The following is a 20,000-nucleotide window of genomic DNA, read 5'->3' as shown; positions in this document are numbered from 1 at the left end:
AACCCATATTTTTTACATCAAATTTCTCAAAACTTGGTACTGAGCAGATGGAACTTTGTAGTTCCAGGGTAGCGTTTGCCACGTCCTAATTGTTTTCACAATGTTATAACCCCTATCTGTGTATGTTACTGCCTTCAATGTTATACACCTCTATAATAAATATTAATATGTGCCTGTTTTATAACCCTGTTTCTTCCGACAGGCGGAGGAAGACAACTCTGGCGGCGGGCGGCCTAAGTCGTCCAACATGGGTCAAGTTCTCTCCCTTGTCGGAGTTCTCCTTCCCGGTCACTACGTGCTGCTGTCGGCCGCCATGGGTCCGCTCATGGAAGTGACGGGTGATGTGTGGGTGCCCCTCAAGTACAGCGCCGTCACCGCATCTGCCTCCCTGGCGGTCTTCTGTCTGCTGTTCTTTATAAAGAAAAAGTAGAGAGGGACAGGGAGGGAGAGACGAGTGAGGGAGAGTAGAGGAAGAGAGAGACGAAGGAGAGAGAGATGGAGGGAGAGGCGAAGGAGAGAGAGAGGGAGGGAGAGGGAGGGAGATACGAGAGAGAAGGAGGGAGGGAGAGACGAGGAAGAAAGAGATGGAGGGAGAGGTAAGGGAGAGAGGAAGAAGTTAGTTCGAGGGAGAAGCAGAGATAGAGAGAGAGAGAGAGAGAGAGAGAGAGAGAGAGAGAGAGAGAGAGAGAGAGAGAGAGAGAGAGAGAGAGAGAGAGAGCGGTGTAAAGTGAGTGTTTGGGTGTAACGCCCCTATCAACACTATAAGAGCTGGGGCCTTCGAATTGTATGTCCATCTCCGATATGACAGAGCTAAATGGGTTGAGAGGTTTGAAAACTCCACAGAACGATCCCGGTTCAAGAACGTCCAGTCTAGAATTTGAACCAGCACCCTCTACTCCGAGGTCCAGCCCGATACCAACTGAGCAAACGGAGCGGAGAGAGACAGAAAGAGAGAGAGAGAGAGAGAGGGGGAGAGAGAGAGAGAGAGAGAGAGAGAGAGAGAGAGAGAGAGAGAGAGAGAGAGAGAGAGAGAGAGAGAGAGAGAGAGGGGGGGCGGAGCGAAAGACAAATTTTTATATATATATATATATATATATATATATATATATATATATATATATATATATATATATATATATATATATATATATATATATATAGAGAGAGAGAGAGAGAGAGAGAGAGAGAGAGAGACAGACAGAAATGCCAACTGGCTTCGCAAAAAGATCCTGAACCTTTCAAACCCCGTGAAGACAGCCACACAGGGACAGAAGAATTCACTGACCACATTGTCTACAACATCTTGTATCAAGATTGTTTCCCCTGTTAGTGCAATACATTACGTACAAACATGTGTAAATAAAACTATGTACATGTATAAACAGGAATACATTTCATAGATCCGGAATTCCGGATTTATCTGGGAAATCAGCATTTTTAGAAAGAAAGAAAGAAAGAAAAAAAGGAAGAAAGAGGGACACAGAAAGAAGGAAAGGACCACATTATCACAACATCTCATTAAGATATCTATACAAGGTTCATGCTGGATAAAGTTAAAGACATAGGGTGGTCACAAATTTAACTTAAGTCGTGAAGCGCAGAGCATGCTGTAGAGCGTGGACATATTAAATATCAAAGCTACATAAATTATATCAGACGTGTTGACAAAATGAGTTTCCTCTTGGATTTTAGATTTATGGACATAGACATATAAAATTTATAGGTTGAGTTTGTACAGTAAGACATGGCTATGGTGGGACTTTTACTTCCAGAGGGAAAATCCCGCTGAAGGCAAGGCAAGTTCCTACTTTCGGAATGCTAAGGGGAATTACCGAAAAATCACACACTTCACGCTCTCCTCTTCTTTTACTGTCTCTTTGGCCTAGCCTAAGACTAGGGCTATGGCCTAGGCGTCTAGGCTATGGCACATCACTTTTGGAGTGGCTCACGTAACGTGTCTCTCCGCACCATCTCTCTCTGCCACCTGCCTCACCTCACTCATCACTGGACTGGCCCATCACACCGCCGACTGCCTGTTTGGAGCCCACCTACAGCCCCCCCCCCCAACCCCCTTCCCCCATCTTGAGCTCGCCCAATCTCTCCCGCTGTATCCAAGTTCGGACCTTTCCTTGCACCGTTAAATCCAAACTCAGTTACTTGAGTTTACATAGACTAAAAAAAAGGGGATTCCGGTAAGTTTCCGCTGTAAGGATGGTCCCGCAGCATCGGGTGCGCTATATGCTATAGTCATGTTCTGCTGTACAATCTAATAGAACGAAATAATAAAATAATGTTTAAAAAAACGGCATTAACTGAAAATCTACAAAATTGATCTCAGAGCTGATTTTCAGCCGAATCTCCATTAGTGGACTGCGATCAGTAAATCATTTTGTCAGCATGCCTCACAAACGCAATTATCAATATATATTATCATTATAAATTTTACATTCTGTGACAATGTGCTTCATTCTGACAATTCCGAAATAAAGGAACAAATTAATGCAGGTCTTTATGTTGTCTTTTTTTTATTTCCCATTCTGTATGAGCAACAAATCATAAAAGAATGGATTTCATACAAATCATAACCCATTCAATGAAATATAGCGAGGAACAAAACATAGGTAATGCACTGATGCGCAAACTTTGGGGGGCAAAAAAAAAAATTGAGAAAGAAACAAAAAGAGCCATTTAAACACAATCAAGATAAAACAATATACCAGCAACATGGTAAGTGTAAGGGCCCAAGTTCCCAGTAAGAAACTCCTCAATCTCAAACATTCCTTTAAACATTCCGTGACAAACTGCTTAAGCATTCCTTCAAGCATCCCGTGGTAAACTCCCCAAACATTCCTTCAAGCATCCCGTGATAAACTCCCCAAACATTCCTTCAAGCATCCCGTGATAAACTCCCCAAACATTCCTTCAAGCATCCCGTGACAAACTCCTCAAACATTTTTTCAAGCATTGCGCGACATTTATAAAACTGCAGTATCACACTTAACACAAACATGATGACCTACTGAGAAATTCGGAACACTGATAGAGTCGGGGTTTTTTTTTTTGGGGGGGGGGGGGGGAGGTTGGCTAGAGGAAGGGAAAAAAACCAATTGAGCCAACATAGAATCCATTAGAGAAAGCTTGCCTTGCCTCTTACCCCCCAGTTTTAAAAAAATGCATATCTATCACAGCATAGAATTTTACCTCTGAAGGTGTTTTTACACCTCCATCAACACAATTTAGATCACAAAGACTGAAATAACTTGATAAAAATTTCTCCCCACTTTGAAATCGAACTCGGGTCTCCTCTGTGCGACAATGAAGGAAGCATCTAACTGCTACACCACAAATGCTGATCAAATCAAATGATAACTTGATGGAAAGAAACCAATGTGTGAGAGCCGCGGAATGTCAGAGCTTTACCACAAGATTCTTCAAGATGTAGCAATGCTAATGGACTCAATTTTCTTTTTGTCTATTGCCAAAACATCAGTGCTCCCCTGCATGGTATAGGTAGTCAAGAAAAGGTCAACAAGGCTGTGAAGAAAATTAAAAAGCAAAGCGTTGATGGTAGAAAGGCCCAAGACTTAAGTAGCGGAAGAATATTTCTGTCACATGTACAGTTGTACCTACTATAATGGCCACCTGCCCAAGACAATCACATGTCCAAGACAATCACATGTCCAAGACATTCAAGACAATGACCTGCCAAAACAATTACAACTACTCACTTCCTCCCTTGTGTTTTTTCTATATTATGATAATCTTGTCTAAGACAACCACTTTTCTCCTCTACAATAGGTGTCTGTCTTGGACAACTTCGACTGCACAGTATTTTGTTTGAGTCAGAAAAGAGTGCATTAACATGGCAGCACATAATTCATTAACAGTCCGGAAAAGGTGATGGATAAAAAGAAACAAAAAGGGGGATAAAAACAGATACCAACCATGGTATAATCACGGATGAAACTGAAGTACACTGAAAACATTCTTCATAAATTTTAAAAAATGTAGGTGTTTATTACACTACCATCAAAATCAATACATTATTTTTTTAAAAATCGTGGACAATTTCAACTGTAGATGAAAAACATACAGGGTAAAACATAGAGATTCTTGGAATGTGGTGGGGAACAAGGCACTTGAGTGTAGAGACAAATCCCGAAGTTCAGTTGAAACCTCATGCAATCAAGAAACACCACGAGCCACTGTAAGCATACATAAAGTGTAGTTGTATACACACACAATCCCTGTACTATAAACCATGACATGTCCCAACCATGCATTAACTAGACGTGAAAGGAAAAGAAATTGTAAACTGTAGAGAAGTAAGCAGCCACTGTGGGGAAGAAATGGAATCGCTGAGACAAAAACAAAAATGAAAACTACTCAGGGAAGTATTGACTATAACCAGACCAGTGGCAAACAAGGAAAATGACATATGATGTTTTCTTTGTGGACAAATTTCCTTGTCCAGGGTCAGAACTACCTCCCATCTTAGCGTATAATATGATAACCCAGACCCTTGTACTTCACACTCACACTCCTGTCACAAACTCAAACTTGTACCTATTCTCCACGCCTGCAGGTCTTACTACACACATTTTTACAATCGGTTCATAAGTCCTTTTACGCTTCACAATTTGAAATGTCATTTGAAAAAGTCAATTACAAGATTTGTCCAACATTTATATAAGGCCCAAACTAAAATAAAAAATTTAGGTGTGGTGCTAGATCAAGATATGTCAATGATATCCCATGTATCCAATCTTTGTAGAAATCTATATCTCCAACTGAAGAAAAGAGGGAGCATTAGAAAATATTTATCTGTTGGTGTCACCAAAACTTTAATAACATCACTTATATTGTCAAGGATTGATTATTGCAATTCCTTACTGGCTGGTGTACCTGATGAAAAGTTACAACAACTACAAAGAGTACAAAATATTGCTGCCAAAATAATTACTAAGAAACTAAAGCATGATCATGTGACTCATATTTTTAAAGAATTACACTGGCTCCCGGTGAAAGAGCGTATCATATAAAATCTGTTTAACTTGCTACAAGTGCTTACATGATTTATCACCGGACTATGTAAAACAGTTTTTAACACCCTATGTGCCTCCAAGAACGCTCAGATCATTAAGTGACAAAACAACCCTTGTTAAGCCTCAAATAAATTATAAATCATATAGCCAACACTCTTTTTCATATTTTGCCCCACTTGTTCGGAATAGGCTTCCAAAAACTATCAGAGAAGCAGAAAATCTAGAAATTTTTTAGAAGAAACTAAAAGCATTTCTATTTTCATCATATTTTGATTAGACAGAATCCATCCAAGCTGTAGATCGTTGTGAGTTTGTATGTGCGTATGTGCATATGTACGTATGTACGTATGTGTGTATGTATGTATGTATGAGTGTATGTATGTGTGTATGAGTGTGTGGTGCGTGCGTACATGAATATGTGTGTGCACGAGTATGTAACACTATGTGCCTTTAAAATTGATTTGTAAATCCATAATATGTATCATGTTAAGCGCATAGAGCATTGCATAAGTGGATATGCTCTATATAAATGCAATCCATTATTTTATTATTATGGCAGATATGAAAGTTACATTAACTGTCCAAGAAAATGTGCTCTTTCCATAGTTTATTCTTTTCTTCTTAGGCTTATTGTGAACAGGGGAAGTGCTTTCACAAACTACTATACTGGACATACTTTTTCAAGCTGATCATGGTCAGAGACAATTATCATCATAAAGCACCAGATCTGAAACAGACTTTAGTGATCATGGTTCTTCATTCATTTCTTGGCTCGAAGGCTAAAAAAACCCCAAACCTGTATCATCCTGGTGCCTCCCTGTCACCTAACTGTTCGGGTTTTCCAAGATAAATTTCTGTCTCATTTGCCTGCTGTTTTGTCAGCGAGAGCAAGATGTTCAAAGCCTTTATGTTGATTCAAGCGTCCTAGAAACTGCATTTGTCGCTTCCTTCTTGTTCTTATCAGTGAGCGGCCCACGTTAGACAATTATAATCCTTTTAAATGGGCTTGAGGATTGCAAATAATAAACCTTGATTTCCTACTTACAAATGTGGAGAGAAAAAAAATCATTCTATTTGTAGGTCTAAATCAAAGTGGTACACATACAAGCCCTGAGAGAAAAGCTGCATGTATATATATATCTTTAACGTCATGTAGGCAGAGATTCCAACATATGTGTCCTCCCCACCCCCCTCAGGGCAGTGCTACTGACTGAAGTGTCTTTAGGCCATTCCCAAAGGGGGGGATATTAATTAATTAACATGTTCTTCTGCACAGTAGAAATGTAAATGGGCTGGTTTATCAATGTCAGGCTCATACTGTGCCGGAACAACATAGAAGGAACTGCTGCTTTTTCTTTCCATATCCTTACTATTGTCATTTTTCCTCTACTTCTTTTGTATGTTTGTCACTCTCTTGTGAACTGCTTTTTCTGGGGTGCCTTGATAGTCGAAGCAGACTTTGTGCTGTTGAGACTAGAGAGGTGAGCAGAGTAAGCCTGATTCCATGTTTAGACTTCTGTATTGACATCCACCACTCCTTGGTGCTCATATGACCTTATGCAGTGGCGAGCGCTGTAAAACCTTACAAAAACCCCCCCAAAAAACATATGTGTGGCATCGTGGTGAAATCAAGTGCTCGTCAAACTAATGAAATCAAAGAATTCGACATTTTTCAATCTGTTGGGCAATTTTCCTCAAATATTTGCTTTTGGGCTCAGCTCCTGAAATGCCCACTTAAAATACATTATTGTGTGGTTTTTAAAGAAAATCACTGATTAAAGGCCCCAAAAATGTAATTTTTTGCCGTTCCCAGGGATATTTAAGCTTTGGAAGCCACCACACTTTGGCCACCATTTTCTCGCTTAGTTTCACCTCTGACATCAGGCAACCCTATCTCTTTCAATCCCAAATATTTCGACTTGTATTCAAGACAGAAGGGTTATTTTTTCCCATTAAACTCAAGACAAAGGAACAAGCTTCAAACATGATAAGACTTAAAGGTGATACCAATAATTCCAGATTCCCAAAAATTATGAGCGCCCGATTCCACCTTGTTGAGACACACATATCTTGTCCAAATGTAGCTGTAGCATAGCTGCGAGAGAGACGCCTCATCAATTTTATCACAGCTTCCTCATTTTCCTCTTGGGTTGCGGCCAGCCCATGTCTGAGATGAGCTTCCCAAGCATGTCCAAAGAGACCGGGGGAAGATATAAACCCACCAACTTTCTTTTCCACCATGCTCCACTCTTGGCCTCAGCCGAACCGATCTTGGTGAAGCTGTACTTGCAGTGTTCCGCTCTCACAAATCTGGGAAAGAAGAAAGGCCGGGTTACATCGACAAAATTTGTTACATATAGGTGTGTTTTTATGACCCCCCCATTGACACAATTTAGATCATCAATTAGTGGGAAGGTTTCTGATCCTGCCTATCAGGGCCAATCTGGGCTGAGAGGGTTACAAGATCCTAGAGGGAAGAGTGAGATACTTCATAAGAATTTTCTTCTTATTCGGGAATCAAACTTGGGTGTCGTGCCTGTGACAGCAAAGCACCTAACTGCTATACTATAGACAATCATCTGTACAATGGACCCCTTCTTATCCCCTTCCCCTCCCCCTCCCGAGTTTTTTCTATATATATGTGTCACGACGTGGTGGAATCAGGCGCTAGTCAATTTTTTTGGCATATGGGGTTATTGGTATCATCTGAAAGCCTGTCCATTTGCCTTCCTTTTGATAAAAAAAAAATACCCATCTATGTTGAATAGAAGTAAAAATATTTGAGATTGAAGGAGGTCAGGGTCGTCTGGTTTCAAAGGTAAAATTAGCGAGAAAACGGCCATCAAAGTTTGGTAACTTTCATAGCCTCAGAATCCTTGGAAACTGAAAATATACATTTTTTGTGTCTTTCATCAATGTTTTTCAGTTAAATCCACACAAGAATGTGTTTTTAAAAGACATAAAAGGTGTTGAGCCAAATAAAAAAAATTTGAAAAAATTGCTCTTCGGCTAAAAAAATTCCAATTCCTTTGATTTCATTCATTTGATGAGTGCCAGATTTCACCACGATGCCTCTCATATTGAAATGACACTGTCCAAAAGGATCACTCGTTTACACTTTTCATCTAGTCTCTCTCTCTCTTCTCCTGGACATTGGGTGACTGGTTAGGACAGGTTTGACTACAGTATCCGCCTCAAGATCACAAACCCTAAGAAATATGTTTTTGTATGTCCTCACTCGTAATGAGGTATACACACGTGGGTGTGCGTGTGTGTGTATGTGTGTGTGTGTGTGTGTGTGTGTGTGTGTGTATGTGTGTGTGTGTGTGTATGTGTGTGTGTGTGTGTATGTGTGTGTGTGTGCATGCGCTCGTGAGCACGTGCATGCATGCGTGAATAAGCACGTGTGAGTGTATGTATGTATGTGCGTGTGTGTGTGTGTGTGTGAGTGTGTGAGTGTGTGTGTGAGTGTATGTGTGTGGGTGTGTGTGTGTGAGTACGAGTTTACTGTTATTGTTATTTGTACTAGGATTTCTTTAAAGCCCTTTGACTTGTGTGCAGGTGGGGGTAGCCGCTATAAAAATGATCTACATTATTATCATCATTACGACTTACTTTGGAGGGTCTCTGTTATGGAATGGGTTGTGGGCTATAAGAGACTCCACACCTTCGTCGTTGACTAGAAGTTTTGCTGCCAGATGAAGCAACCACGGGTTCTGCTGGTAAGTCTGATCAAAACAACAGAGAGAAACAAAAGAACAAAGTGAGTTTAATTGTTTTGGCGAAAGAAAATATAGAAAAAAGAGCAAATTGAGGTTAATAATATTATTTTTAGCAAAAGAAGATAATGTAGCAGGAAGAGCAAAGTGGGTTTAATTGTTTTTGTGAAAGAAAGACAGGTAAAAAGAGCAAAGAGTATTTTGTTCTAGCTAAAAAGAAGATAAAGAAGACCATAATAAGTTTAATAGTTTTTAAGCAAAAGAAATTATTTTTAAAAACAATCAAAATTTTAAAAAATTGTTTTAGCAAAAGAGATAATTGAGAAAAAGAGCAAAGTAGGTTGATTGTTTGAGCAAAACAATTTATGGCAATCATTTTTCCCTTCACCATTCGGTAAGCTCAAGTATTGGTGTCCGTCGATAAATGTGAGGCATGCTGACAAAATGAATTACTTCTCAGATTTCAGCCCCATTATAACAAACACATAAGTCAAATTCATTTGTTGGATTGTACAATCTATTATATAAAAAGATAAAAGACAAGTTAAGATTTTTATAAATGGTATTTACTGAAACTCTACAAGTTTGTTGTGTCAATTTTCAGGAGACATCTCCATTCATAGATTGTGAGACGTAACTCATTGAGTCAGCATGCCTCACATGTGACAATGGGGTGACAATGGGGTGCGAGTTGCAGAAGTAAACGATGGAAACGTCAAAGCAATTAAGAGGTTAACCCTATTACTGGCAAGTGCCGATGAGATCAGCAGTTTCTATGCCACAAGACTGTTATTGCTGATAAAATTGGCAGTTTCCAAAACCAGTCTACACGAACCCCAAAAATGTAAACACTTAACCCCTTCACTGCCCCGGCCCACAGATTCAGTGGGTCAAGAAGTGCTTCCCTGTGCCATGTGCCCGCTGATTCGGCGGGCCTATGATGAAGTCATTTTTAGTATAATTTTCCACTCTTTAAAGGGACAAAACTGTGTCACGACTAATCCTCATTGATAATACAGTAGTCTCCCGTGAATCTGAGCGTCATTGTCATTGTTCTGAAGAAGTGAAGTGTTGACGCTCTGAGTTGTGTTTACATTTTTTTTTTTTTGCTTTTCGCAGTGGCATCCAATAGACCAGTTTACTGACTTTCCTTTTTAGCTGCAGAAGTTCTAGACGAAATTATGAATGACTGTAACAGTGATGATAATGATTTCAATTGAGTTTCTGGTTTAGGGGCTCTATGTGATGCTTGTAGTAATTGAAGCAATTTTCCCCGGCACAGCTATGTAGCTCATAGTCGGCAGTGAAGGGGTTAATGAGCGTGCACTTATTTTGAAAAGAAGGACCTCCTGTAGTTACTTGAACTCTTTTTGAGCCAGAGGAATGAAGAAGATTGTCTGTTATTATAGAACCGCCAGCAGCCGCAACTCTGCAAGTCAGAGAAAATGGCTTTGTCGGGTCTTCGGCAGTTTCCGAGATTTCTGGCAGATTTTAGGGGAGAAATGTCAAACTCGTAAATTTTTTTCGTGTACGTTATAGCTTTTTCAAAGAGCTTTCCAAATAGGCCTATATGTGTCATGAAGTGGTGGAATCAGGCGCTCGTCAAATTTTGGGTATTTGGAGTTATTGGTATCATCTTAAAAAACTTCTGTAGTTGTTTTGCTAAAAGTGATAGAAATACCCATCTATTTGAATACAAGTCAAGATATTTGAGATTTCAGATAGTGGGGTCGCTTGGTTTCAAAGGTAGAATTAGTGAGAAAATGGCCGTCAAAGTTTGGTTATTTTCATAGCTTGATAGTCCGTGGAAACTGAAAATTTACATTTTTTGGTGCCCTTAATCAATGTTTTTCAGCAAAAATTCACCTAGAAATGTGATTTTAATTTGACAACAATGGTGTTAAGCCAAAAAACAAATATTCCATAAAAATTGCCAAACTAGCAGAAAAATGCCAGTTTCTTCAATTTCATTATTTTGACAAGCGCCTGATTTCACCACGCTGCCTCACACATAGTTTTCTGGTCTTTGTATCTACCATATGTACTCATTTCTAACATCTAAAGTGCACCCTCGTTCCTTAGACTTTCCCCTGACAAATGCAAGTTTACCACTGACAGTAATAAGGTTAAGCAAACAGCTCAGCTGGTGACAAAATGACTCACTTGGAAAGCAGCGAACCACATGAGCCAGTCGAGCCGATAGTGGTATGGGGATATGAGGCAAGGCCGGCGATAAACATCCCCCGGCTTACACTTAAACTGGTACTCTTCCCAGACTGCACTGGGGGAACTAGGGTCAGAGCTGCTGGTTCCTTGGAAGATCACCTCCGTCCTTTTCTTTGTCACACTGAGAAAAAATTGAGAAATATTAAATCATTTGATTGATGATAACAATCACAACAATAATAATAATGATGTACATTTATTTAGCATGTTCCCACTAGGAAAGAGCTCAATGCTTTTCACAAAAATACCCCAAAAAATGAGTTTCAATTGTTAACCTCTAACCCCCCCCCCCCCCCTTTCTCTTCTCACTCCCTCTCCCTACAATTTAACTAACATTACATTGATCAAGACAGTATGAAGTTTTCATGTTTCCGGCAATATTGCAGCAGACCCACAAGCAGTGAGACTAGGAACATTTCTCAAGATATTTTCCATTCATGTCATCAATCTTCACAAGGCTGCTCTTCAACACGATCACTTTTATTTGAAACCTTTCCAAAAGGACACTCACTAAATCTGTAGACTTCAACTGTGGCCAACGGGTGGTTGACGAGTGTTCAGGTGTGGTATGCTTCTTCTTTCCTATCAAACATCTGTTATTCTTGTCTCTCCTCCTTTTTTTCTTTTTATGTTACGTTACTCTCTAATGACACTTCTAATCCTTGTCACTTAAATGACCTATTTGTGTTGCAAGTGCTGTAAAACTCTTACAACCCCCACCCCTCCAAAAAACCCCCAACAACAAACAAACTTATAATGACACTGTCCAAGAGCATCACGTATATAAGACAATCTTTTTTTTCCTAGACAAAGGGTGGTCATTTTGGACAATTTTGACTGAACTAGTTCCACTCCCTTAGACTGCAGTACCTGCCGAACGCCCCGTAGGTGTTGACGAGTCTGAGCGGGTCGAAGGATGTGTTCATGGCCTGGCGGGGAGACAGCAGATTCTGCACCACGGGGACACTCAGGTAGGCAATGAGAACAGCCAGGCTGATGTTGAACACCGAGCGGATTGTCCTAGCTGAAAACACCGAGAATACTTATCCCAGCTGATAAAAATACGGAGAATACTTAGCTGATAAACAGAGAATACTTCTTATCCCAGCTGATAAACAGAGAATAGGCTTACTTATCCCGGCTGATAAACAGAGAATATTTCTTATCCCATCTGATAAACAGAGAATACTTTTTATCCCAGCTGATAAACAGAGAATACTTATCCCAGCTGATAATACTGAGAATACTTATACTTATCCCAGTTGATATACAGAGAATACTTATCCCAGCTGATAATACCTAGAACACTTATCCCAGCTGATAAACAGAGAATACTTATCCCAGCTGATCAACAGAGAATACTTATCCCAGCTGATAAACAGAGAATACTTGTCCCAGCTGATAATGCCAACAACACTTATCAAGCACAGGGCTGACATAACTAAGGAAAATGTGAGGCGAGCTGGCAAAATTAGTTACTTCTTGTATTTTAGTCTCATGGACATAGAAACGTCAAATTGATCGATTGAGTTTGTACGATTTATTAGTATGAAACGATAAAAAGACAGGTTAATTAAGCTTGAAGAAAATGGCATCACTTGAAAATCTACATATTTGACTCCCGAGTAAATTTTCGGCCGAAGTAAGAGTTCCCCTTTTGCTTTAAGATAATCTACGAACAATTAGACCTAAGTCAGATATACTACAAATCAGAAGTCAAGAGTCCAGAAGGCAAAACGTGACAAAAATTCTTCCTACTGCATCAAAATACAGTACACTTACGAATAAAGCAAAAATAAGACAATCACCTGTAAAAACGGCCATTTCTTACTTGTAGTTTTACAAACATTATAAAGACACTGCTTGAGACGACCTGCCTGAATAAAATGGCTACTTTTCTCCTTGGCAATGGGTAACCGTCTTACACAATGTCGGCTACACATGAAAACTACTGTCTCCATATAAGAAGGACTTAATAACAAAATTTAAAAAACTCCTACATAAGCTTGGTGCTGGGCCACTTCCACTTTTTTCTTTTCTTCTGAGATCCACAACTCTGGCCTTGGCGGAGCCGGGGCCGGAAGAAAACATCCAGGCCACGCTGAGGTCGTCAAAACATGCTAGGCTCGGGAGGATGGTCAGCCAGTTGAGGAAACTCAGGTTCCCGCTGATGATCAACACCACCTGTGTGTGTGTGTGTGTGTGTGTGTGTGTGTGTGTGTGTGTGTGTGTGTGTGTGTGTGTGTGTGTGTGTGTGTGTGTGTGGTGTGTGTGTGTGGGGGGGGGGGGGCAGAGAAGGATTTGTCACTGCAGCTTTTGTTTTCTTGTACAAGAGACACACTCAAAGTCTATGAACAGAAGAAAACATCTCAAGAGAAAATGACAAATTTTTTTAGGAGAAATGGGTTTTTAAAAAAATTGTTTAATCTGGGTGTTTTTACACCTCCACAGGCACAATTTAAAATATCTAGAAGGTGGGCTACCAACCCTGCCTGTCAGGGCCAACCAGGCTGAGAAGAATACAATATTCCAGAATAAAGACCGAGATTCTCAGTAAAACTTTGTCCTGACACAAGAATCGAACTCGAGTCAGCTGTGTGTGACGGTAAAGCACTTAACTGCTACACCACTGACGTCAGTTCTAGTTTCAGTAAGAGGTTTTACAGTAATTAGGTCATATTAGTGCCAAAGATAAGCGGTATTACTAGAGAGTAAAATACAAAGAAAAGACAGCAACATTTTAAAAAAAGAAGGAGGAGAGATAAGGAAAATAGATATTTTTGATGGAGAGAAGAAACAAACTATACAGAGGCACCCACCAACGTCTCGCTTGAGCAAGAGACAGATTCAAAGTCTATAAATAGAACAAACAAGAGCTAGACAAGCACGAACCTGAAACAAAATCTGTATGGCTCCTCCCAGCATGCACCATCGACGTGTCAGCGGCAAGAAAAACGGGGCTAGGAGCTCCACAAAATGGTTGGACAGAACTTCAAACTTGTGGAAAAATTCTGGAGACTGGTGCATGAAGTAGCTCATCGGGTTTGGCACGGGCTGCGTCTGTAGAAAACATGACTGACTTGTTAGAGGCTTTGGTGTTTGTTTGGCTGAAGTGCAGGTACGTACATAGCTGCCAACTTTTCAAACATGTACACAGCTACCAACTTATTCCAAACCACAAAACAAAAGACTCTACCAACATGGCAGGTCAAAATGGTGGGCATTGGCCAAGTCACCCTTCTCCACAGACACTTTTCAGCTCTCCATATATCCCAGCTTTTCAAACCCTCACCCACACACACTTTTCCAACCCTCATCCACACACACACATTTTTCGGCACTCAATAAATCCTAGCTTTTCAAATCCTCCTCCACAAAACAATTTTCTGAATTTTATTAATTCAAGCTTCTCAAAGCAGACCTGCAACAATAATGTTAAAAATGTTTGGTAAAGGCCTCCAATCAACTTTTGGGCTACGTTCTCATTATTATTGGTAAATCAGGACTTGAAAGTTTATCCTTTTTCTTTAGCATCGACAAGTACTTAGGAGCAATACTAGAATACCAAGAATATGCATTTTTCGAAACAAAATATATGACAGCTTACCGTAAAATGCACGGAAGATTAAGAAATATCACACTAAGGGAGATAACTTACCTCATAATGATAGTTCATACAAGTCAGATTTCTCCAGCATTTATCTCCCCTGATCTTTATCAGGCCCTGAGAATAAGATTGTAAGAAATGACAAATACGCAGGGCGGAGATTACGATTGGTAAAGATAAGACAAAAAGGAACAGAGCTTCAAACTCCCAATCTTTCTATAGCAAGTCTGATGCCTTACTGCTCAACAAGGACCCTGTTTTACACTGTAGCACATCATAAATATATTAAGTTTCTCTCAGTTTAACTTTCTTTGTCTATTTTGTTGACTAAGGTAACAAACTGTTGCATCACAGTTTCCATCCTCAAACATACACCAAAATATATATTTGAAAAATGTCTTAAAAAGTTAAAAAAACCCCCACTTTTTTCTTTTTATCAAGATTTCAAATTCGCTCAATCCAAAAACCGAAGGTGCTATTGACCAGGCAGTACATGAGCTTCTACCATTTGATCCTAGACAAGTTTAATAAAAAACAAAACAAACCCTTAGAGCTACCAGAGCAAACTAGATCAACGCTGTAACAGAATTGCCAACAACCCCATGACCAGGGAAAGAAGCTTTCCTCAGAATCATCCCCTAAAAAGTGGAAATTAGTGGGAAAAAAAAATGGAGTCTTCAGAACCATTGTAGATTTAGATTATGTTATGAACCAATCATGGTAAATAAATGTGTAGTGCAAATACATGCAAATGGATGCAAATAAAGTTGTGCATTTTCACTTCATTTACTCTAAGTTGCGTAGACATTGCAAATAAATACAAACAAACCTGTGTATTTTCATGCTATTTATGATAAGTTGCTTGTGATCAATGTAAAACAGATTTCAAGAAAAAAAAAAGGATTTTATGCAAATCCTATCGGGGTTCTTCCAATTTTATCTGAGTACTTGGCAGACCTGATGTAATCACCAGAGCAACAAGGAGAAAACAGAACACAGACACTCACTGCTCCCAGCATAATCCGAAATATGAGCCAGCGGTAGGCAAAGATGACGACCCTGGAGGGGGGCGTGGCTCTAGGCACTGCGGACAGTGACAGCATCGGACACAGGAACACGGTGAGGAAGCCCGTCTCCAGAAGTTGACTCTCCCAACCTGGGAGGGGGGGGGGGGGGGGGAACCAAAAAAAAAACAACAAAAACAGACAGTCTTACACTACAGTACAGCAGCACAGGGAAATTTTCTCCTCAACACCTAAGGGAACTTTGAGGAATGGTTCGTGGGGGGAGGGGGGGTACAAAAAACACCTCCAAATTAATTGTAAAACGAATCTTATTAGTTTCCCGTGTTCAATAGTGCAAAGGCATAGAGTTTGCTGTCCAGCAGGGGTATGCGCTATACAAATGCTATTTATTATTATTATTATTATTCTCAGTAAGACAGTAAGGGGATACTCTGACCACATCAAAATACGGTTGAACCTACTCTAATGGCCACCTGGATAAGACAATCACCTGTACAAACGATACTTCCCATTTGCCCCCTTGCCAAAAACAACTGTTTTTCTCCTCGACAAAGGGTGGCCATCTCGGAAATTTCTCAAGTACTATGTACAGCCTGCCATCGACAACTGACACAGAAGTCTCCTCATACCAAAGTATTAGACAAGTTCTTCTTTAGCTTGTGCTCATCAGCTTAGTTTTAGTAGGAGTTTTCCCCACTTGCAATACGATCAGGTCATATATGCGCCAAAGAACAGAGGTGTTTCAAGAAAGTAACGTACAAAGAAAAGAAAAAGGAGAGACAATGATGACAGATGTTTGATAGGAAAGAAGTAGCAAACAACACCTGAGTACTCCTTTCAAATCAAACATCTGTCCCCAAAAAACATCAGCAGGATATCAGAAAGCTAATTTGTATTAGATTTCCTTAACAAGATAAGACTATATAAAGACAAAAGGAAAATAATTGTAAGCTCCTCTCCTTCATTCCTGCCCTATGGTCATCCACTTGATCTTTACACAACAAAAAAATGTATAGCTCCCTCGCAGTTAGTGATAAAAGCAGCGACACTCACCGAATGAGAACCTGAAACAAAAAAAAAGCCAAAATTAAAACAGGCACTTGTAAAGTCTGAAAAGATGAAAGTAAAAAGTGCAGCATTTGTAGGTGCTTGAAAAGTTGACTAATACAACAGAATCAACTCATAAAAAGTTTACATGTCAGAGACAGCTCCATATGTTATGATACCAATACAAAACATGTCATTATAACAAGCTGATTAATTTCTCAACAATACCATTCAGATGCTCTTCCGTCAGTTCAGTCCAATTACTTTTTCCACCAAGCCAATCAGCCTTTGTCCCTTTTTTGCTTGTTTTGCATAGGAAAAGGTGAATATAGAACATTGAGTGACATCAACATTTTTGCTAGGACAGTCACACATCAGGAAAGGCTGTGGATAAATTCTGTCGAAGTGAAAATTTCTCTGAATATGCCAAATTTGCAAGAAAAAAGTTAAGGCTTGTTCTCTTCTTGAAAGGTATTTAAAAAAACCAAAACATATTTGAACAATGGAAGAGTGGTCCCAGCTAAGTAGGACTGCTTGAGACTTACCACCTTTGTCCTACGTTGACCAGAGAGTGATAGAGAAGCCACTGGGTTAATAGGAGGGGCCAGTTCCCCGCTCCTGTGATCATCATGAAGACAGCGATGCTCAGCCCAGTCTGGAGAACAAGAAATGTCAGAGTTACATGACTCTGTTTAAAACTTTAAGTCAGTGATTGGCAGCATTTCTGTAGCCAGTGCCCACTTTTGCCACCTTGAAGAGGGGCACCTTTTCGTACTGCCCACCTAAGAGTATTTTTAAACAAGGCATTAAATAATACCTGCCCCTAGCTGGATGAGCCCCACTGCCCACCAAAATGACCAATTGTCCACTAGTGGGTGACATCACCTAGGTTGCCAAGTACTGCTCTATGTGATGTTACATCAAAGGGAATCGGACACTTATAAAACGGTGAAAAAGAAACAAAAACACCATGTATAAATAGAATAAATTCAATAAAGCATTAACGGGAGGAGCTACCCTTGAGGATCATTTTCTATGTTAGCTGCCTGAGATCAAATCTAAGTACACATATAAGTTAGGCATAGTAAAATCTCTTGATACACAATTTTATTTTGGCACAGCTACAGCAGTTGCTATGGAAACGACCGCCATCTTGAAAATAAACAACGAATTTAAAATCCCTAAGGTTTTCTTATTTACTGACCAAATTTGACCAAATTTGGTAAGAGTATACCTGAACCAGATCCTATCAGAGTAACAGTAAGTTTTTTTCAAGAAGTGGAAAAGAAAAAAAATATAAGAATTTTCCCAAAGTATAAAAAACTTTAAAAACAATTTAGGTTGCGTAATCGTTTGCCAATGGAAAAGAGTTATTTTTTTCACAAATATCTATCCGTTACACTGATGGCAGCCTTGCCATCTACGTTTCCTGAAAGTGTCATGTCAAAAGGAAGAAAGCTAAGGAAGGAGTAGGGAAAAAAAGCAAAAAAATTACATTTTGCCAAAAACGACAATTACTGTGAAAATTCACAATATTAACCCATCCTCATGTTTTTAAAGGCAATTTAAGAGGAGAATAAAGACTTTCTCAATTGTCTCCATACTATTTTTAGACAAAAAACTGGTTGATGTTAAAAAATCAGCTAATATAAAATTTGCATAGCCTGACTCAAAATCTGCAAAATCAAGGGTCGCTCCTCCCCTTAAGAATTAAAACTAGATAATGACCCTTAAGAGGTAAACAACAAGCAAAAGGCATGACCATCAGCTGCAAAATTTGAGCATAAGTTTGAAGCCCCTCTTGACACAAATTTCACAGAGGTTATTTGAGAGGTCTGAGGTTTCCAAAGAGATGGCCATCTCTAGAGGAGCAGTGTTGATGCACAGACACTAAACATTCAGACACAGATTTGAATGATAGGTCACTTGTATTGTAGCCAGGTATTTTACCGTCTGAAAAACAAATGAGTTAGCAGGACATAGGACTCATGTTATGAGGAGCTGAGCAGGACAACAGGAACCAGGGATGCAAATGGGATTTTGAGAATATACCTGAACATTTACCAAGTTGTATTTTCAAATAAAAAGACACTTAATAGACACAGCTATATGAGGTCCAACAGACAGTACATTCTCAGAATAATAATTGCTAGCTTGTGAAAATAACTGAAAAAGACCCCCAAAACAAAACGGAAAAACTACATCCCTGAGGAACACTGGCATGGAGTAACAGAAGCAAATCAAACCACAGCACCCACCAACAAACCCTATCGAAAATCCAAAGAAGACACAAGTAGTGACACTGAAGAAAAATAACTGTCCCATCCAGCACTGACCCAAGCTATGACATCGAACCAGTGGCTCAGGTCCTGCGAGTTGTCAACAAACCACAACAAAGTGGGCACCGCGGAGACGAGAGACCATGGGCTGGACAGCTGAACACGGCGCTTCACGTCTGCTAGGTAGGTGTTGGCTGGAAGGAGGCCATCTTTCCCCAGAAGCTGATGGTTCTGAAACAGGCTGACCAGATATGCCACAACTGTGGGGGAGAAAGAACTACTGCTGTTTGTCTGCTTCTTTGATTTTTTCAGCGAACAAAAGCATATTGACACAATCATGGTCATTTAGTTTAGTTTTTAGTAGAGGTTTTACGGCGCTCGCAACTGCATAAGGTCATATGAGCGCCAAGGGGTGGATGTCAACAGAGAAGTCCTTACAGGGAATCAGGTAGAATAACACAGTTTATGAAGGAGATTTAGAAATGGGAAAAAAACCTGTGTGTGTGTGTGTGTGTGTGAGAGAGTATTTAGTTTAGTTTTTAGTAGAGGTTTTACGGCGCTCGCAACTGCATAAGGTCATATGAGCTCCAAAGGGTGGACGTCAACAGAGAAGTCCTTACAGTGGTTACAGGGAATCAGATTTACTCTGCTCACCTCTCTAGCTTCAACAGCACAAAGTCTATTTCGACTATCAAGGCACCTGGAAATAGCGGGTCACAAGAGTGTGACAAACATACAAAAGAAGTAGAGGAAAGATGACGATAGTAAGGATTAGGAAAGAAAAAGCAGCAGTTCCCTGTTGTAGTTCAGGCACAGTTATGAGCGTGACATTACATTGATGAATCAGCCCATTTACAGTTTATAAGTCTACTGTGCATAAGAACATGTACTAATGTCCCCACTTTGGGAATGGCCTAAAGACACTTCAGTCAGTGGCACCGCCCTGGGGGATAGTGTGTGCGTGTGTCTCTGTGTGTGTATGTGTATGTGTGTGTGTGTGTGTGTGTGTGTGTGTGTGTGTGTGTGTGTGCGTGTGTGTGTGTAACAAAAAG

The 20,000-nt window shown here is 39.9% G+C and overlaps 1 protein-coding gene across 1 annotated transcript in view; it reads right to left on the bottom strand.

Annotated features, from left to right (window-relative positions):
• Positions 1 to 6,642: 6,642 nt before the first annotated feature.
• The window catches only part of LOC101849882 (lipase maturation factor 1), a 17,420-nt gene continuing 4,062 nt past the window's right edge, over positions 6,643 to 20,000 (bottom strand). The window contains exons 4-14 of the mRNA XM_005108404.3: positions 19,006 to 19,208; positions 17,215 to 17,324; positions 16,676 to 16,686; positions 15,605 to 15,753; positions 14,649 to 14,714; positions 13,883 to 14,050; positions 12,991 to 13,174; positions 11,861 to 12,014; positions 10,928 to 11,111; positions 8,661 to 8,773; positions 6,643 to 7,355 (exon numbers count right to left, since the gene is read on the bottom strand). Coding sequence (XP_005108461.1) covers positions 7,169 to 7,355; positions 8,661 to 8,773; positions 10,928 to 11,111; positions 11,861 to 12,014; positions 12,991 to 13,174; positions 13,883 to 14,050; positions 14,649 to 14,714; positions 15,605 to 15,753; positions 16,676 to 16,686; positions 17,215 to 17,324; positions 19,006 to 19,208 — 1,529 coding nt within the window. The 3' untranslated portion in view covers positions 6,643 to 7,168. The remainder of the gene's footprint in view (positions 7,356 to 8,660; positions 8,774 to 10,927; positions 11,112 to 11,860; positions 12,015 to 12,990; positions 13,175 to 13,882; positions 14,051 to 14,648; positions 14,715 to 15,604; positions 15,754 to 16,675; positions 16,687 to 17,214; positions 17,325 to 19,005; positions 19,209 to 20,000) is intronic.

This window comes from Aplysia californica, unplaced genomic scaffold, assembly GCF_000002075.1.
Source record: "Aplysia californica isolate F4 #8 unplaced genomic scaffold, AplCal3.0 scaffold00686, whole genome shotgun sequence".
NCBI classification, from domain to species: Eukaryota; Metazoa; Mollusca; class Gastropoda; order Aplysiida; family Aplysiidae; genus Aplysia; species Aplysia californica.
This window is presented reverse-complemented; position numbering and strand designations above follow the sequence as displayed.